The 19016-nt window shown below is 38.7% G+C and overlaps 1 protein-coding gene across 1 annotated transcript in view; it reads left to right on the forward strand.

The window, feature by feature from the left end:
- Positions 1–4963: 4963 nt before the first annotated feature.
- The window catches only part of LRP2 (low density lipoprotein receptor-related protein 2), a 120915-nt gene continuing 106862 nt past the window's right edge, over positions 4964–19016 (forward strand). The window contains exon 1 of the mRNA XM_010085835.1: positions 4964–5050. Within this exon, the coding sequence (XP_010084137.1) occupies positions 4975–5050 (76 nt within the window). The 5' untranslated portion in view covers positions 4964–4974. The remainder of the gene's footprint in view (positions 5051–19016) is intronic.

Genomic DNA, 19016 nt, shown 5'->3' on the forward strand with positions numbered 1-19016 from the left:
TGTAAATGGTGTTCAGAGTTATTCCAGCCTATCCTATTTCCCTTGCTAGTACCCTAAAAAGTTTTTTAGAATGTAAGTCATTTGGAAATGCCTCTTTATCTCCCATTTCTTTCAAGTACAAATTCCATCTGTTGCTTCCTTTCAGGGCAGAGCAGGCACTGAAGGGCCAGTGAACTGGACCAAACATGAGGACCTCTGTTCCTCAGATACAGAGAAAGTGCCAAAGAAGTCTGCTTGCAGTAGGGCAAGTACCAAGAACTCTCGCAACCAGAGATATAGCTAGGATAAAGCATACTTGCCCTTTGTGACTTTGTCTCCAGGATAGGCCAGAGGGACTTGCAGGCTGGACCAGACAGTGCTGACTAAAGGGTGGAGGGGACAGCTGGAAGCCATTTAATATTTCTCCACTTCCTTCTGCCTGCCAGGTAAATAAACTCTCTCATGTCTGTACTGTTATTGTTAAACTCTGTCACAGGCCCAGTTGTGCAGGTAAAATACACAGGGGAAATTTTACAGGGGTGTATTGGAAGGTCACTTAGTGACCGCCTCCCTGCTAGTCTCGACTGTCTCCCTGCTAGTCTCACTTGTTCAATGGCAGTTACCAAAAAAGCACACAGTTCCCATGCTCTGCTTCTTGTTCTAGGGCACAGTGATATAATTCCAGGTTGAAAGAGAGAAGTTTTAATGTGTCACTAACCAGGAGACCTTGAGGAAACTTCTTGCCACAGCACCAGCTGCATTGTGCAATCCTGACTGTGATTCTGGCCCGATTCATGTCTGCTCAGTTTAATGTTTCTCACATTCCTGTGGGCTGGGCATCCACCTTTGATCCAGTCTTCTGGAAATCTGTGCTCTCGTTATGAATGTGCATTAAATGTTTGGGAACCATACCAACTAAGGCCTTCTTTTTCTTAGTTTGAGATTAGGTGGTTTGGTGTTTGTTTTTTTGTTTTTTTTTTTTTAATCCTCTAATCACCCACCTTCCTGGCAAATAACTGCCATTGTTTTACATACTGTGAAATGTGATGTGGCTTATATCAGAAACTTGGTGAACTCGGGGCTGTTTTCTGCTTTTCTTTTCTGTATGTTGTAGAGTTGAAATCAATACTGTCTCTCTGTACAAGATGTAGCCCAGTTCCCTAAAATGTGACCTTCCTATTTCTGGAAACTTCTGCTCACACAAAATAATGTACTTGGAAAGATTAAGTGGTGAGGTCCAAATACACATTGCTACTGTGGACCCCCATGAAAACAACTAAGTCTGCTTTCCCTGAAGTCTGATGGCTTTGGTGTAAACTGGAGGAAATGCCTCAAGAATAGTACCTTTATATAGACCTTCCTGCCATTAATAGCCTATTAAGAAAGAAAGCCTCTAACACACACAAATATTGTTGCTTGCTGTAAAACAGAGGTTCATTTAAAGAAATGGCACACTTTAAATTGTAGAGCAGCAAAGATGGATGAAATCTGAATAATGATCTGCTGCTGTTAGGTGCTTATATTATTACCCAGGCAGAGAGACAGAGTCTTTAGATTTGTATGATTTGTTATTACCAGCGCTCTCTCACAAAATGAGCATGCTAGCCTTGCTTTAGCATGATTAAACAGAAATAACAAAAAAGCTTGTCATGATAAAGGCACAGGATTTAATCATGAAACGTAAATGTGGAATTTGAAATACAGATTATAGTGTAAAATGTTTTCTATGTGGAGAAACCTGGGTTTATCCAAGGACAGATTGACCACAAGATTATCAAATGCCAGTGGCAATTACAGCTTTACTGGATAATGCACTGGGCAGATCCTCAGCCTCTGTAAACTGTCCTAGCCCTGAGAAGTTCAGAAGAGAGAAATTTAGAGGTGCAGATCTGACCCACTGTTTCTTTTAGTGAATATATATCTTTTTTTTTTATTAGCCATCAGCTTTGTGTCTTTATCTAGTCATACATCAACCCTGGTGTTTCTGTCTGTCTGTTAAGAATTGGATGAGTTTGGACACTAAATTAGAACTGAACCCTGGTCAAAAATCAAACCTTTTAATTTTTAACTTCTGTGCTTAGCATGCATCTTTAATGTGTAAGCAACATGGTTGTTCATTCTAAATTACACCTTTAACAGTTTTTCTGATTGCTTACTTACAGCAAAAACCAGGCAAGCAAACACATCTCAAACTGTATTTTGAATTAAAAGCAGAGTTCAGTGAACAACTGCGTTGCCTATGTTTTTTCCCTCTAACCTTCTAAGAGATGTAGGCTGCATCTTCTTAAAAAGCCCTAGATCTAGTTCAGTCAGAAAGTGATCATCTGACTTTTTGGTCAACAGGAAGCTAAGAGGGAGAGGTATGTTACACCAGCACAGGCCATTTTGGCTGTAGTTATGGGAAAGCCTTGAGGTGTTTATATCTGATCTTGGAGCTCTGGTCTTACTGAAGTCCCATTTAATGGTGTCCAGCAGGACAGGTTCCTTTTTGTTGGATGATGAGGTGCCATGGTAAAGTAAGAGGAAAAAATTTTAGAGGAAGTAAACAGAGAGCAGCACTGTCCAATGCTGGCTCTTAGTAACTATCATTCTTCAGTAGTGAAGCATCTGGGTTGATCAGTTCACTTGTCTCTGAATGCAAATTTTGTCTTCTGAGTGGAAAGAATAATGGGTGGGGAGGGCTGACGCACTGTCTCAGCACAGGGCTTCCCCTCAGTGTCCACAGTGTCTCCACCATTCCTGTTTGAGAATCCCTCTTGCCCACCACCCTCTGGGAAATATAGATGTGTGGAAATGGTAATGGTGAATGGGGCAGGAGCACACCTTCTGGCTGCCAGCTGTGTGGAAATGGAACATAGGTAGGTGCCTCCCAAAGCTTGTGTCCAGGTCACCCCAAACACAGAGTGACAGAAGAGCGCACAGAGCTCCCAATCTGAGGTTGCAGCTCCTGAGCACTGTTTGCCTTGTCTGCGTGTTGCTGGGGTGTGAACTGTTTTAAACAATTTCCCTTCTAATTAAGTATGGTCAATCTGTGTGTTGGCTTTTCAGGCACCCATCTGTACAGAGCAGAACTGCTTACTCCCCTCTGAGGATCTCTTCTTTCCCTCCCCATTGGCGTTGTTGGGGGATTAAAGCAGCGGCGGCCCCATACACAAACGCAGCTGGTTCCGTTTGGTCAGCCTGAGCCTTGCTGTGAAACCACGACAAGAATTCCAGTAAGTTGGCAACACTGAAACACAAAGAAAACAACAATAGGAAAAGTCCTTCCGTGCAGAAAGGAATGTTTCAAGCACTGTTCTCCTACAGTGAAAGGAGAGAGGGTGGGAGGGAGGAGAGAGATTTGAAGAGGGCAGGTCCCCCCCCCTACTCCCCCGGCAGCTCTGGATCTTGTGATGGAGAGATCTTATCCTCTCTTTGTGATTCAGAGGTGCCAGGAAGCTAATTGAATATTCTGATCTGCCCCCAGTGTTTCTTGTGGCTTGACCCCGGTGCTGTGTCGTACCACTACACCAAACAGCCCTGAACCTGCATAAATCACAACTTTGCAAAAGCCTACGCTCCCCATCTTCTCCCCCTTCTCCTCCCCCCACTCGTAGTTTGATAGATAGAAAACCTTTACGGAAAGGTTTAGGGGGATTAGTGTCCTACAGGACCTGGAGAAAAATCACAATCTGCTAATAAGGAACAATATGTTCCTCTGCAACTTTTTCAAGAAAAATGCAGGCACCTCTGCCCCTTAATTGAAATTGCAGTCCATGGCAAAAAGAAGAGTTAATGCTTTGAAATCTCTCTTTAGTTCTGTTGCAGCACCAGCAAACACCCATTGCAGTATAATGAACATGACATGGAGCTAACACAAACAATATATGGAAATTATAAAGGGGTGGCATTAAAATTAATGTGACAAAGCCTCTTGCAAGACAAATAGACCCATCTTTCTCCCATGGTATATATGCACAGTAGTCATTGTTCACATGCATGTGTATGTGTGCACATATACAGAGAAAAGAACAGCTTTGTATAACTAAATTTTCTACATGGAAGAATATTTCTGACTAATATAAAACAAAATAATGATTTAACTTCACACAGGTTATGTATGATGCTTCTGATCCTGGAAGCAAAACCTCCAAAATGTTTGCCCTTTTCCCAAGACTGTGTTCCAGCCTGAAGCATTAGGGTATCTTTATCTTTCCTCTGTGATACTATGCACTGTTCCACCCTTGTTAGTAGGTATATGATTCCTGAAATGGCAGCAGTAAAACACAGGCAGACTTTTCACATGTGCTGCACACACTGTTGGGAGAGTTAGAGCCCAAGTAAGGTGTCTCCAGCTGATATCTTAAGCATTCACAGACAAAACTTTACCAAACTGATTTTATCTGCTAAGAAAGTGCATAAGTAAGTTTCATCTGTTCAGTTTTCCTTTCACAATCTTTATGTGAGGAATAATAATAATAAAAGGTTCCAAGCTTTATCCCCTGCATTGTTACGTAGGTATCGCGACGTTTTTCAAAGTTGTCAAAAACACTTTTTTTTTTTGGAGTGTGCCTCTGAGACACTACAACCTGGGACGTATTTCACTGGCAATCTGAAATTCCCCCGATCTACTCAAGATAGGCAGTGCAGCAGCAATAGACTCTGATACCAAGTCTGCAAAGTGCAGGGACTTGGGAGCATCTTGCGGGTCCTGCACAGTGTGGAGGGAGGGGCAGCGGCAGCCTGTGGCTGCAGGGCCTGGAGCAGCGCCTGATTCCCTCATGCTAGTTCCGGGGCCGCCGGGTATAAAGAGCTTTATGCAATGTCTGGAGGGTGGGAGTTTATAGAAAACGCGATGTCTCAACAGGCGAACACGCCTTTCTTCTGCAACTAGTGGGATAAGAAAAAGACACCGGGCTCCTTGTGCTGCTGCTGTGCAGATCAGCACCCCGGAGTCGAGGAGCCAGCTTCTGAGGGAGCTGGAGCATCTCAGCCCAGATGGTACCTCATCATCGGATGGATGGAAGAGCAGCAACTGCTTGCAGACTGCTTATACTATTCACTGCATGCATAATGCAGGGCAGTTGCCAAGGTAAGCGCTATACTCCAGCCTCTCCGGAATGGGACTTGCACCGCAAGGAGCACATCCCAGTCCTGGGGACTTCTATGAGAAAAAGACCAAAGTGCTTGAAAGTAGAGGGTTAACGGGAGCTGATTGAAGGAGTTCTTTCTAACAGCTAGGGGAGACAGCTGGCTCTTTCCAGGAGTTATTTAAGGGAGTCAATTTCTGTTGTGGAAAAGGATGTAGCACCTTAAAAAACAATATGAACACCACCAGGTCTTTAGCTTCGCTTCATCTTGGTTTTAAATTATCCCAGGATGTTTTTTTCTGATTGTTTTTTTGGTTTGTACAAACTTTTTTTCTGGTTGTACAAGACAGCAACACACAAATGTTAAATTTGGAGGGACAGCTTAGACTCCACATCTCTGTGATCTTAACTCAGTTTTACAGAGATGGAAGTGGGCAGCTTTTCCTGTAGCAAATAACCTTACCCACAGCCATTAAGCAGAAAAAAAAAATCACCCCAGAGTTTTTGCATTTTTTCCTTGCGATCTTTGTGCCTTTCTTGGTTCTGAAGTGTGTGTGGTTTTGCAGAGCAGAGTTCACCTGCATTCCAAGAGCAGGTTTGGTGACCACTAAAATTGTACCTAGTGTTGTTTTTGCTGAGAAGTGCACAGGCTGTGGCACTGGCACGTAGACAGGTTGTGCGGGGGGGTGGGGTGGTGGTGTTATGCGTGGACAGGCATCCTCACGTGTGGTATATGCAGTCATTTACAGAAGGCTATAAGAAAGAAACAGATGCTTAGTCTGGAACACAATAAGCTCCCCTCAGTCGGTCTCAGACGCAGATTTGAAGTTGAGAGAGAGGGAGAACTTTTTCTCTGGGCTTTGTTGTTGCTAGGCGACATCTGGGAGCATGTGACGAGCAGAGCAGGCTGAGTGCCGCTCCTCTGGTACTAATCTGGCTACTAGGGATGGAGTAACCCTGTCTCCAGTCCTCTCCTCAGCCTGTGACTGCAGCCCATCTCTTCCTGTCTCCCCCTCTTCGCACAGTTTAATTGCCCTGCAGTGAAAATGAAGCCTGTCTCGTTGGAGCAAGAGTGGCTGAAGTGCATTTCCTTGGCCCCATGTATTGACCTGGCAGTCCTGCTGCTTCTGTGTGTGTCTGTGTATTACGTGTGCGTTCAAATTGTTAATCTGCTTTCTTTGCTCAACTCTTAGTTTAAGCTCCTTAGACAGAATCAAGTAAGTAATTATACAGCAACTGCTGCTAGCAGCTCCCACTTGTGAGCAGGGAAATAGGAGATAGCTAATGTGCAGCAGGAGACCTGCAAAAGCTCTAGCCAAGGAGGTCACACTGGGCAGAGCTAATCCTATGCACTATTATTTTACATTGGATAGAATGGAAGCTGCAATGCTGATCTAAAAGTTTATTTCTTTGCTGTACAGCAATTTTGACTGTTAAGGACGTGCCTGGTAAATGACATGACAGGATAAGCAGAGGGAAGCTTTGAACTAACATCCATAGGCAGTGGAAGTACCGAACTTTGAAGGTTTTACTTTGATGGTGTTCTGTCGTGTCCTGAGTGTGTGTCTGTTCCTGTCCCATCCCTCCCCCCACTTTGTCCCTGCCTTCACCCCACTTCCAAAGTAGAATAACTGCGCAAATGATAGTTCTAGTAATGGGTAACTGATACTAGTAAAATCTCAGGATAGCAGTCTTGGCCACACTGTGATTATTATTGTGAAATACTTGGTATCCTTAAGTTCCAGCTCCTTGAATGTTGAGATCATGTCAGACTCATTTAAAAAAAATATTAAGAGAATCATTAAAGCAATTCCAAGGCTCAGAAGAAAAATGGTGAAAATAATATTATCTTGCCTAATCCTCAGTATTTTCAAAGGTGCTTCAGTGATGTTTTTGAAGGTTTTTGTTGGCAATACCCAAGTGTTCCCATTATAAGATGGATGTTTCTAGAAGTAGTTTCACGTGAGCACTTGCTCAAATGATAGTATCATGATTCTTCCTTGATTTATCTAAATCTGGATTTACTGGAATTAAACATGACACTTATAAACTGAATAAAAATACTGTCTCTTCTAATTGCCAGTAGTACAAGGCCTGGTTCTGCCGCCTTTACTCTATAAGCCTCATTGCCTGTGGGGTAACTGTTATTAGAAAAAGTTGCAGCTGGAGTCTAAAAAACTACCTTAGTGAAGGTAGTGTCAAGAAGGAGCATCATGGGACTAATGTTAATGTTTATTTTGAGGAATCTCAAAGTGCTTGACGCTCGAAAACTGGAGACACTGGATGAATGTTGTACTCTCAGCAGTTTTGCAGAGGGCAAATGAGATCACTAGGGCAACTTAGCATTTGAACAATGAGTTCTTTAATGTTACTGCAAAGCATACCAGATCTACGTACTCGTGTAATATTCCACATACTATCTGTTATCGGGCTCACCTTATCTAACATGGAAGGTCTGCTGTACTTTTTTTGATGGCGATTTAGTATGTGAGAGTGTTTGATTTTTTTATGTTCTTAATGGTTCAGCACCAGAAGAACTATTAGTTTCTTTATAAAATAATTCATATATAAAAATTCATATAGAAATCATTCATAGAAACCTGCTTTTCTGTGTAAAAAAGAGCCCTTCTTTCTGGACACAAAGTATTAAGAACTTTCTTCACAAATCTCCTATAGGTAATATTTCTGTAACCTGTGTGTTTTGGATCACTTAAATTTCCTTCATGGCTTTTGGTGTCTCCTGGGTCCTGATGACCTACTTTCAAGAGAGATGATAAAAATCTTCCAGAAAATAAATGCATTAGTATTAAAATAATATTAATTATTTAATAAATGACATTGGTATTGATTTTTGTCACTAATTCTGTTAAACTAGTGCAGGTTATGAAACAATGCCAGTATCATCTTTTTTCAGACTTGAGTATACTTAACACTGAAATTCTGGCTTTGCCACAATTTATTGCAAAGTACCAAATTGCTATATAAAGGCCAGAATTTCACTATATTGTGTAGTTTACAATGTTTAGATTGCTGTTTGCCTCCCCTGGGTTTCTGGTGGAAAGGATCTTTTTATTTCTTTAGCACTCTTCATGTATGGAATCAAAGATGACAGATTCACATTGCTGTGAATTATATGAGATCAATGATTGCTTAGCCAGGCTGTATATTTTCCTTGCTGATAATCATAATATTTGTCTAAACATTAGAATTCTGGGAAAGCAGATGGAAATGCAAGCATCTCCATTAATGGTCTTTACATATATTGGCTAATTTTTTGAATTTTTTTATTCTCTATTGAGTTAAGAGAGCCACAAGGTCACAGCTAGGTTGACTTCTAATATTTACTTTTTGCCCCTCTTTTCAATAACTTGTAGTTTGCTGACTTTTTTTTAAGATTTCTGTTGTTGATCTCAAGATCAGAAGACTTTTAATTTAAAAGATTTTTTAGGAAAGCTGATTATTTTGTATGCATCTTGGCAAAACGTGATTTGTGCAGAAACTTCGCTGTAATACAAAAGTTAGTGCATCAAATTTGATTTACATCCCAAATCTCAATGGTAAATCATCAGCTTAAATGCATACCAGGCCAATAGGACTAAAATTTGTTACCCTTATAAGGCTATTCTAAGAATGAATCTATGTGGTGTGATATCATATCTCAGAAATCACAATGAACATTTGCGTGAAGTGAGGACACTAATGAATAGGTACGATAAGACCGAGTAGAGAAGAGCTACAGCAGCTCTTTCCAGAATGGCATGGAGAAGCATGCTTTTCCATCAAACATTGTAATAGTTCAATCTCCAAATTAATAATTCAGTGATTTTTTAGACATTGCCTTCACTCAGATCTATTTCATTTGTCTGTAGGGTGATGTATAGTGACGTTGCTGTAGGCGACAGGCCAGAGTCAGTATTGATACTCCCTTGTACAGTACTGTGCATGTTTAATTGACAGAGAAGCCTGTCTGTAAGATTATGCCCCTGCCAAGAGCTAGTGTTTGAAGACCTTGAGTGATATTTTCCTTGGGGACTGAGGATTCGGGAGTAATGAGAAGGGAGAAAGGATGGCAAAGAAAATGAATATACCAGTGCAATCCCGATGTACAATTTAATAGGTATTGTGCATGACCTATGGGCTCAGTGTTCATAATTCAACTATAATTTTCTTGGTTTCTCTTGGAGATGTACTCACACAAAATCAAGAGCAAAATTCCCACTGAGTGTCCATCTACCTGGCTCTGAACTAGTTTATTTCCTGAGGGATGACAGTTTAAAAGTACCTACCAGTGCAACACATTGTAATCTTCTCACATTTTAATTAATGAGTGACATTTCTGTGCACTGAGAGTCTTTTTCTTTTTAATGAGTAGCCCTCTTTTAGTACATCTCTTGAATTTTCTTAATAATTTACTATTTTTCTGTGTTCTGCTCAGCAAAGTGTATCAGGAATTTGCAAAGTAATCAGCTAAAGAGAAGAATGGGACAAACCCCAGAATTTTAGTTAAAAATTGAAAGCAGTAGTTGGATGACACCTGGTTAGCTTTAGGTTCTATGCCAAATGCTAGAATTACAGTAAATAATTAAGCTGTAGGAGTCAAGAAAAATAGAGAAAGAGCATCTAAGGAGATTTCAACTAAGAGAAATGTGTGATGTATGTGATGCTTCTTGTTTCCTTGTAAGACAAACCAAAACCTTCTTTCTTATATTGAGCTGATTGGAAATTTGAGCAATAAAATCCTACTTTAATCCAGATTTGCTTTCCATGTGTTTTGCAGGAAATGAGCAAAGATTCATTTGGGGGAAAGGTAGAATGCAATTTCATTAAAGCCTTTTAATTCCTTTCTTTTTGGTCTTCCTGGATTGACATGAAATCAGTCACACTGTTTGGAGCCTTTACCCCTCCATATGCCTTCTTGCATTGTTAGATTATTGCCTGATCAAAGCCCAGTGGTGTTTTTTTTAACTTATAATTATTTAGCACCGAACCTAGAGGTTCTTCTGGAAGTCTTCACTGTAATACTCTTATTTTTAGTTGAGCAATAAACAGGCACGTTGTAGAGGTAGGTCATTTTATCTTTATGAATATTGGATCAAATGCCATTGAGTGTTCCTCCAATACTTATTTTTAAATCTGAGAGCTTGTGAAAACTCCTCAGACTGACAAATACGTAGCTCTGAATCACATTATACTATCACTTTTTTAAGCAGGAGTTTATAATTGTTTCTTCTCTTTTAGAGCTTTGCTTAAAAAGTGCTGGAACCATATAGCGTGTTGGATGATTCAAAGGAAATTACACTTTCTAGAAGTTGTAATTGTTGAAAAACATTAAAGGTCCCTTCTAATTAATGATCTACAGGTTGACATCTATTTAAAGACAAGTTGATATTTTTATTGTACTGTGGTTAATTAGCAATGATAATCAGATAATTTGTCAGCTTCTTTTTAATAGCTTACACTGAATGTGTCAAAGGACAGAGCTGTTTTTAAAATTATTTAAAACTAAAGTGCTTCTTTATATAATTTGGTAATTGTACTTTTTTCCTAAAGATACCTTGAGCTGTTTGTAGATGAAGGAATAACAAGGGTTCTTCTGAGTCAATCCACTGCAAGTCCATTAATTTCAAAGAAGTTACCCCTGAGTTGTACTGATCTAAGAGACAGAAAATAAGACTCATTGAAGAGTAAACATCTTCTAATAGCTTATTATTGTTTGAGGTCCATTTTGAAGCCCACCTTCTTATGATAATATTAATTTTATTAAGTGCTTTTTGCTTCCTTAACTCAGCCCACTTTTAGAACAGTTTAAGAAAATGAAGTTTAATGAGTAAGCATAGCAATGTTTAATGGAATGGATAGCCTTTAGCGGATTCCATAAGATTTTACTGTTGGTTTCAGGGCTTTTAATGTTTTCTTTGTTTTGCAATGCTTAAAGTGGATTAGAGATCTAAGGATCACTGTTACAAGTTTTGTTTTGGATTAATGAAGTGACATATAAGAGTTGACTGAAATTGTTCTACTTTTATGACCTGTTCTATTTTATGCTTTTAGCATTAATAAATTGCCTTTGTTCTACAATCACAGAGCCAGATCTTCAGCAAAAGGGCACTGTTTACAGCAACAGTGTGCCTGCCCAATTATTTTCTTGCACAAACAGGTCATGATACTACACCCTGCTGAGTCGAGTTGAAGAATGGGGATCCATTCCGATAGGGGCTCTCTTTGATGAAGATTGCAGGCTCGTGCTTTTGTGGAGCAAGAAGGATGGGGGTTTTAGTTGTGTTCTGTGGCATCTCTCAAAAAAAAAAAAAAAGGGACAGTCCACAAGATATCCCAGGAACTGGTACGTTCACTGAAATATTTAGAATCTAGGTAATGGTTTTTATCTTCAGAAACCTTTTTGCACATTATCAGCTCAGATAAATATTCCACAGAGTTTAGTTTAGTTTGAGGAAGTATAGAGCCTGCAGAACTGGAGTACATACGTGTGTCAGTAATCCTCCACAGGTTTGCCTGGAAGAAGGAAGTCTACTATGTGAAGTTCACATCATTCAACACCAGTAGGAGACCCCATTTAGAACTGATCAAGCCCTTGTCATACTTAATCATCTAACGGCACAGCTTCATGAGAAGTGATGAGCCACTTGAAGAGCTGACTGCTGCTCTAAGCAGGAGGCCCCACTCTCCTTCCGTCTCTCCTCCAATGTCTCATTCCCACGTTGCTGCCAGCCTTGAGATCTTGCTGCTTGCTTTGTGCTGACACCACTGCTCATTGGACCTCTCTGTGAGCTGCTTTCATTTACAAACCTGGAGGAAAACTAAACGAGGCCTAGGGAATTAGGTGGTTTCCTGGTAGTTTAGTGATTTAGAGCAGCATGCAGAAAAGTCTGGTGGTTGCCGGAGTCTGAAAATAAAATGGATCTTAGCATCAAGTGGGAGAAGGAGAGGAGCTGGAAAGAGGGAGAGAAAGAGACCCCTTTTTCCTATAGTAAGTCAGTGAGTTGGCTCCGCTGGCCGTGCAGCCACTGCTTAAAAATACTGCTAAGATCATCTAGGAAATACTTGGCTGGCACGATAGTTACAGGAGTGGTCCTATCAGGGCTATAGCAAACCAGTGTTAGCACTGCGGGAAACCCCTTTGTAAAGTTGTTTAGTGTAAACAGATGGCTTGACTAGAATGGGACTGCTTATGTGTTTGCTCTTGAGCAGGATTCCAGGGCTGTTCTCATCCTGCAATGCAATAAATTAGTTGGACAATAACCAAGCACATGGAATGCCGCTGCTGTTTTTGTTGCAAACTATGAGATCTAACAGGTTATTAAACCATTTCATGTGAAACAAACAAGCCACAATTTGTGTCTGAAATGAGTGACAGTTTGTGGTGTCTTCCATATGAATATAGGAGCTGTTTTTATTAGGTTGGCAGTTTTTGACTTTTCTGTATGTATGACTTTAAAGTGCCACAGAATGCACTTCAAAGCCTCACTCAATATGCATTTTTGTTCCTAGTGTTCTGTAGATGTAGCCAAGAACCAACATTCCTTTTGTTACCTCTGCAGTACCTGGAAGTTATTTAGTGGAGTAATTAAACTGTGTCTGCTTCAGTTGTTAATCTGAGTCTTGACTAATTTCTGTTGGCTGAACCAGTAGGAAATATTAATAGAGCCTCAGACATAGCTCAGTTGTGGCCTCTGCTTTCGCTCAGGCAGGCCAGCCATCTGCCTCATGAGGAGCTCTGCCTGAGTAAAGAGGGCAGCAACAACAATTGGGCTCCTTTGGCACTTGCAGAAGTGATATCTTGTAATGGAATTTGTGCTCTAACTGTAGGCAGTTGAAAAAAAAATTCAACAGTGGAAATGCAAAAATGCTGTTATTACTAGCTTTTATTAGTTTTGCAGTTTTTAACTTCATTAAGCCTGCCATAGAATGCACTATAAAATGGTTATCTCACAGTGAAAATGCAAAAACCCCCCACAACTTTAAAGCTGAACTTTAACTCCTTTAGAAATTTGAGTATCTCTTGGATTTTTTTTGAGGAAAAGAGAAACTAAAAGACAAATAGTTAAATTCAGTAAAATAATGAGTAGCAAAATTTAAGTTTAAATTAATTCAGAGTGAGGTAAAATCTCCAACTTTGATGAAGTACTTTATCCACGCTAAGACTTAAGATTTTATCACCTATTAAATAACAGAAACCATTCCTCCCTGGTTTTTGTTTGGTATCCTAAAGAAAGAATGCTTTAGCAATCAATTGCCTTTTTTTTTTTTTTTTTTTTTAAATATGTACAATACTTTTTAACTTGTTGCCCTATTTAACTTTTTCTAGTGGCAGACAAGAATTCTCAGAGACTTAAATGACAAGAAATTTCGTAAGGTAACAGAGACAGACTCAAATTATCACCCTGTTAAGGGAGAATCTTGGTCGTTAAACATTCTGTATGGAGATACTGACTCTGTCCAGCAATATACCAGGTGTGGTTGCGATCTTCTTCCTAGGAGGCATTTTGAAGGACAGATGGAAACTTGCTATGATGAAAGGATTATGATTTAAAGGTTGCAAGTCTGTAGGCAAATGCCTGCAATGTGAGCAATGTTACTTATATGTTGTGTGCTACCACTGTGAAACCTGGGAGACAAAACATGCCTTTCCTATGGTTTTGTGCTCTTGCTTATGGAAGTAAAGTGCATAGTAGGCAGTACTTGTATGCTCTTGTGTTTCCAAGGATGCAGTTTACTCAGCTACACAGGCTTGAGCAGGAGACCCTTCTTCCCTGCTTTTCCCCTCTGTGCCTGGAATGCTGCTTAGAGGATCTAGCTAATGTAATTGAAAGGATTACTTAACATATTGTGCCTAGCAGACACCAATGAAAGGAAGCACCAGCAGAATCAAGCATCTTTAAAAAATCCAAATGGGTGAGTAAATCTGACAGTTGTAGGGTTTGGCTGGTTAGGGGAGATCTAAGTAAAATGCTTCCATTGAGGCTGACAGGAAGGGTAATGTTTCACTGGGAGAGGGTATTTCTTGTATTTTCCTCTTCTAATTAATTCAGGGATTTTGTCTTTTTTATTTGACAAACTCATTAGTATTACTATTTGTGTGAAATGAATTTTAATTTTTTTTTAAACTGAAAATGATAAAAAAATAACTACATTTAAAAATAAAAAAGCGAAAAGATTATTTAATTCTTATTGTTCATTTTCAGGTCTATTAAGATAAAGTTAATTTTGTGTGAGCACATTAGACAACATTGGTTCAGTTCAGGTGATCCTTCCTTTCCTCAGGCCTGCCTTAGCACATGGAATTTCCTTTTCAACAGCCTGATAAGGAGTGACTAGCCATGGCTATTAGCTGCTAGCTCAAACTGAGTCACTACTGAATAAGGGAGAAACAGGATGAGTGCCAATGCGTCTGAAGAAATATACATAGTTCCTAATGTCATGGGCAGTAGTAAATACAATTAGAATGTTGATCTAGGCACACTAGATGCTTGTACCGTATCATCTGTCTGTTCTGCACTGACAGCTCAGTTTTTCTACTTCTGTGAAAATATTCTCACATGTTTAGTTTGCAACAAGTAACAGTCGCTATTTTTAAAGTGCACCATGTGAAGCTTTGGGACACAGCTTAAATCGTCTTTTTTTATCTGAGAGTCCCACTAGTTATGATGACACTACTCAAGCAGTGAAGAATTTTGTTATAGATATGGGTTCTGTGGTGGGAAGAGAGAAATAGCTTTTGCTCTGTGTACTTACCATGATGATTATCTGTAAGGGAAAGTGGAGTTTTTTGCATTACAAATTTCATTTCTCATTTAATAGCTTGTGATGTAATATTCCAGTAAGGTTTACGATTTGGCGAAGTGTTATGTGTTGCATAGCAATTTTCAATCTAGCAATAATATAAAAGAAATATAAAAAATTACACAATTTCACTGTCTCAAACTGGAATCGGGCTCAATAAGAGGCTCAATAAGAGCCTTCCAATCCTAGTGCTACAATGACTCATCAGCTTTCGGGAGAGGATGACTGAATTGAATGCAGCTCGCCATCTCAGCATGGGGTCTAATTTTGAGAACAAACAGCGCCTTGGTTGGATAATTTATTTAAAAAACAGTACAGCTCTCAAAATGCGAATATCTTCCTGAGGTTTTGTCATCTTCTGCTGCATCTATTGGACTTTCTCAGTGGTATGTACTGTACATGTTCTGTCTAAGTTGTTTAAGCACTTCTTTTCCTTTTCCACACCCTGTGTAGTTGTAAATACTTCCAAGTCTTCAAGATTTTCCTCATTTGGTCATATTCTTCCCTGGCTCTGTTACCCAATTGTTATTCTACAGCAGCCTTGGGGCCATTAGCAAGGTTCATTCTTATGAAAATGCTTGGGATGCTTCCTTCTGTGAGTAACTGGGGGTGTCTTTATTTCTGCTATGTTTGCTTGTTCTTCTTCCTCTTCATGTCATTTGGTCACTTAGAACAGATTTTTGCATATTTAATATGCCATTCATGAAAAAGAAGCTTCTGGGATTTAGAAGACCTCAGAAGTGTTTGCTTCCCTAGAGATCCACAGTGCTTGCTTTGCTTACCCAGCTAACAATCACAATTGGTTTATGTGGATTAAGACACCTAGTGTCAAGACAAGTGGTCGAAGTTATCCGATTTAGTGCAGAACATGTTCTTTACATGTAGTGTGTCTGAAATACATTTTTATATTGTGAAGGTTAATCTTTCAGTACTGCAAATACTGTTTTTCTTGAATTTGGCAATACAGAAAATGACAAGTAAAGTCATTTAAAGTAAAGTCTGTAAGAAAGGAGTACAAATAGTTTTTGTTAGTCTCACCTTGGAAAATACTTTATATACAGTTGGGGTTAAAGAAGGTGTCCAATAAAAATTAATGGCTGATTCTCAGTTGTCACTGGACTATGAGAAATTTGACAGTGACTTAAATGGAAGAAGGAGCCTGGTCTGTTCAATATAAGGAATATTTACTTTATCAGTAGAAAGGAGTATCACCTCCTGTCTATTAGAATTAAACCTTGCTTAAAAGGATTATTTCTTATTCCTGCCTTGTTGTAGGACTAAGAAGATAGTAAGAGTTATTTGTTGCTTTTTAAAAAGTGTGTGAATTGAAGCAAGATTATAAATGAACTTAATTTTGATTAATTTTCTTACAGCACTATATGATGGTAAAGATGCATAGTATGGATGTGTGCTGTTTGCAAGCGTGTGTGATAAATAAACTGTAATGATTTGGAATTTAAGAAGTTGGGTTTTTTTACATTTAGGAACAGTGTGAATAATTTTAAAATATTGTATAACTTTTTTTCTGTTTTTCCAGAATGACTGGTTTTAAAGTGATAATGTAGAAACTATAGTTATTTTGTTCTGACTACCAGAGCTTTAAGAAAAAAAAAAAGGATTTTAAAACTTAGTGTTTTTTCTAAAAGGTCCATATATGGTTTATCAGAAAATTAGGAGCTTGTTCTCTTTATTATTAGTTCAGGCTTATACTTGAAAAAAATCAAATATATTTGTTAAAAATGAATTTATAAACCATTTCTATTTTTATCAGGCTGTTTGCATTCATTGTTTTTTCGATTAATAAGACTAAAGTAGAGAGGATGAGGATTATGGATATTTTTAGTGTTGCCAGGAGGCATTTACAGTGTCATTCCTTTGAACTTGATGTCTGTAGGAGACTTGAACTCTTTTTTCTTTGCAGGAAAGCTTTCCTGCTTAGTTTCAGTAGATTAAAATCCTGAATTTCTTTAATTCTTGGATTTATGTTGAGGCATTAGAAGAATTGAATCTGTAGTCCTTTTATAAATGTATTAACTGAAAACAAATAGTTTAACAAAGAATACACTAATTTTAAGTATTTTTAAAAAGATTGTGCATGTGAGCATTATTAAAATGAGATTTGATGCTTGAGTTTTAACAATGGTTTTAGTTGACAAGTGTCTGTATGTGCAAGAGCATGCAGACACAAAGCACAGAATATAATGTAGACTTTGCTGTCTCCAGGCTTCCTTTTTTTGCTACTTGGCAAGTGGTTTTAAAAGGGAAACCATAAAAATCTGCTGTTACTGCAGTGAAACATGGTATTTCTAAGTTTATACTGAAAGACAAAATTTTCACTTTTGTTCTTGAATTTTAAGGTGCTTTTTATTAAAAATCAGTCAGTAAGAATTTAAAATGTAGGTATTGGGTTCTACTCTGACAGGCAAGATCCATTTATTACAGCTTCTAATACCCGTAATTCTGCTGAAGTCAGTATGTCTTTTACTGAAAATTTCCTCTCCTGTGAGTATGGAATATCTAGCTCATTCATCTGAGATGGAAATAGACTCCATATCCAGATAGGTTTACAGAAACAATCAAATGACCAAAGATTAAGTTTCTCTTCTGTTTTCATTCCTCTCACCCTCCTGATATCAATTCTGTTTATAATCCAATTGTATATAAAGTTCTACATATGAGTGGATTTTTGGCGATAAGGGCTAGAAGTATTGTTTCCTGCTGTTTGGTGGAGTAAAGGCTATTTTATTATTGTCATCAATGGGTTTCTGCTAATTTTTGAGGAAATTGTGCAATGGGGATGAGTGAGCCAAATTTCTTAGTCCAGTTAGTGTCAGTGGAGAAATAAATCTGTTGCTTCAAGTTCAGTCCTTTTATCACTTCCACATCCCTGCTACCCTCTGCCCTGCAAGATAATCTGAAATAATCTGTATGATTTGTGTACCAGAAAGTTTTCTAAAATGTCTGCATCTTTGCTTGGGGGCTAAGGAGTGCATAATAAAATCAAATTAAATAAAGTACTTCTGGACATGCATCACATGGTGTTGTTGGCATTCAGAAGAATAAATTGACTCAAAACCAGAGTAGACAACTTCTGTGAAAAGCAGTGCATTGATCACTGTTAAACACATTAGAGTTGGAGATGGAGTCTCTGGCTAGGAATCCTTCCAATCCTGATTGCTAGAAGGTTGGAGGCCTCTCTATAGGAAGGATTGAGGTGTATGTGCTTTGTTTCTTGTGCTGTCTAATAAATACATCAGCAAAACTGAGTGTGCCTCGCATGTACTGTGACTTCCTGGAGTGCTACTGGAGAAACAGTAGAATATGAATATGCATTGGTGAAGGGAAGAGCAGCATCCTTTGGCCTTTGCTTGTTAGCATTGGGGCACCCAGGTGAGTTCAAGTGCCTATCACCTTTATGCTGAAAACTATCTAGGGTATGACCCTTCTGTTGTTTGTTTGTACAGTGCAAGGCATAAAGAGTCCTTAATCAACTACTGAGTCTGTAGATGCTATTTTACTCATCATAATCTGGTTATAATGTGTAATTGGATAATAATTCAGTAATAGAAATCCTGTACTTCCCTATTAACATTGTAACTCTGTCTCTCTGGCACTGCAGCTCTTCTGATTCAGATTGTCCTTTGACTAGTCCCCTGTCCACCTATCAGCCTATATACAGAGAACTTGTAGCCATGTGAAGTGGGTGCAGAATCACATTTCTACTATATTTTTTTTTGATATTGTCAGTTAGAATGATTTCTCTAATAGAATCTAGTTTAGAGACATATAGGTACGAAAGACGTTCTGTGTTGCAAGGTCTTGAAAACTGAAGATAAATCTTCTACTGCTTTCTCTAGTGCCTATAAATGCTTTTGTGGTCTGTATTTTTTTTTAATCTGAATAGTATGTATTAAATATAATGGAGTTTGCAGAGTACAGGAAGATTGAAAATTAAATATTGTCTCAAGGTATATGAAATTTAGCATAATTTTATCAGAATTTATTTTTCTTTATATTTTAAATAATCTTTGTTCATTTGCCTATTATAATTGCTAGCAGAATACTACTTTTCAATATCTCAGGGCATTTGACAATAATAAGCAAAGGTTTTTCCTGAACTTTTACTTCTTTCTTCATTAGTATAGGGAAATTGAGGTGGAATTTTCA

This window comes from Pterocles gutturalis, unplaced genomic scaffold, assembly GCF_000699245.1.
Source record: "Pterocles gutturalis isolate BGI_N339 unplaced genomic scaffold, ASM69924v1 scaffold6981, whole genome shotgun sequence".
In the NCBI taxonomy this organism is placed as follows: Eukaryota; Metazoa; Chordata; class Aves; order Pterocliformes; family Pteroclidae; genus Pterocles; species Pterocles gutturalis.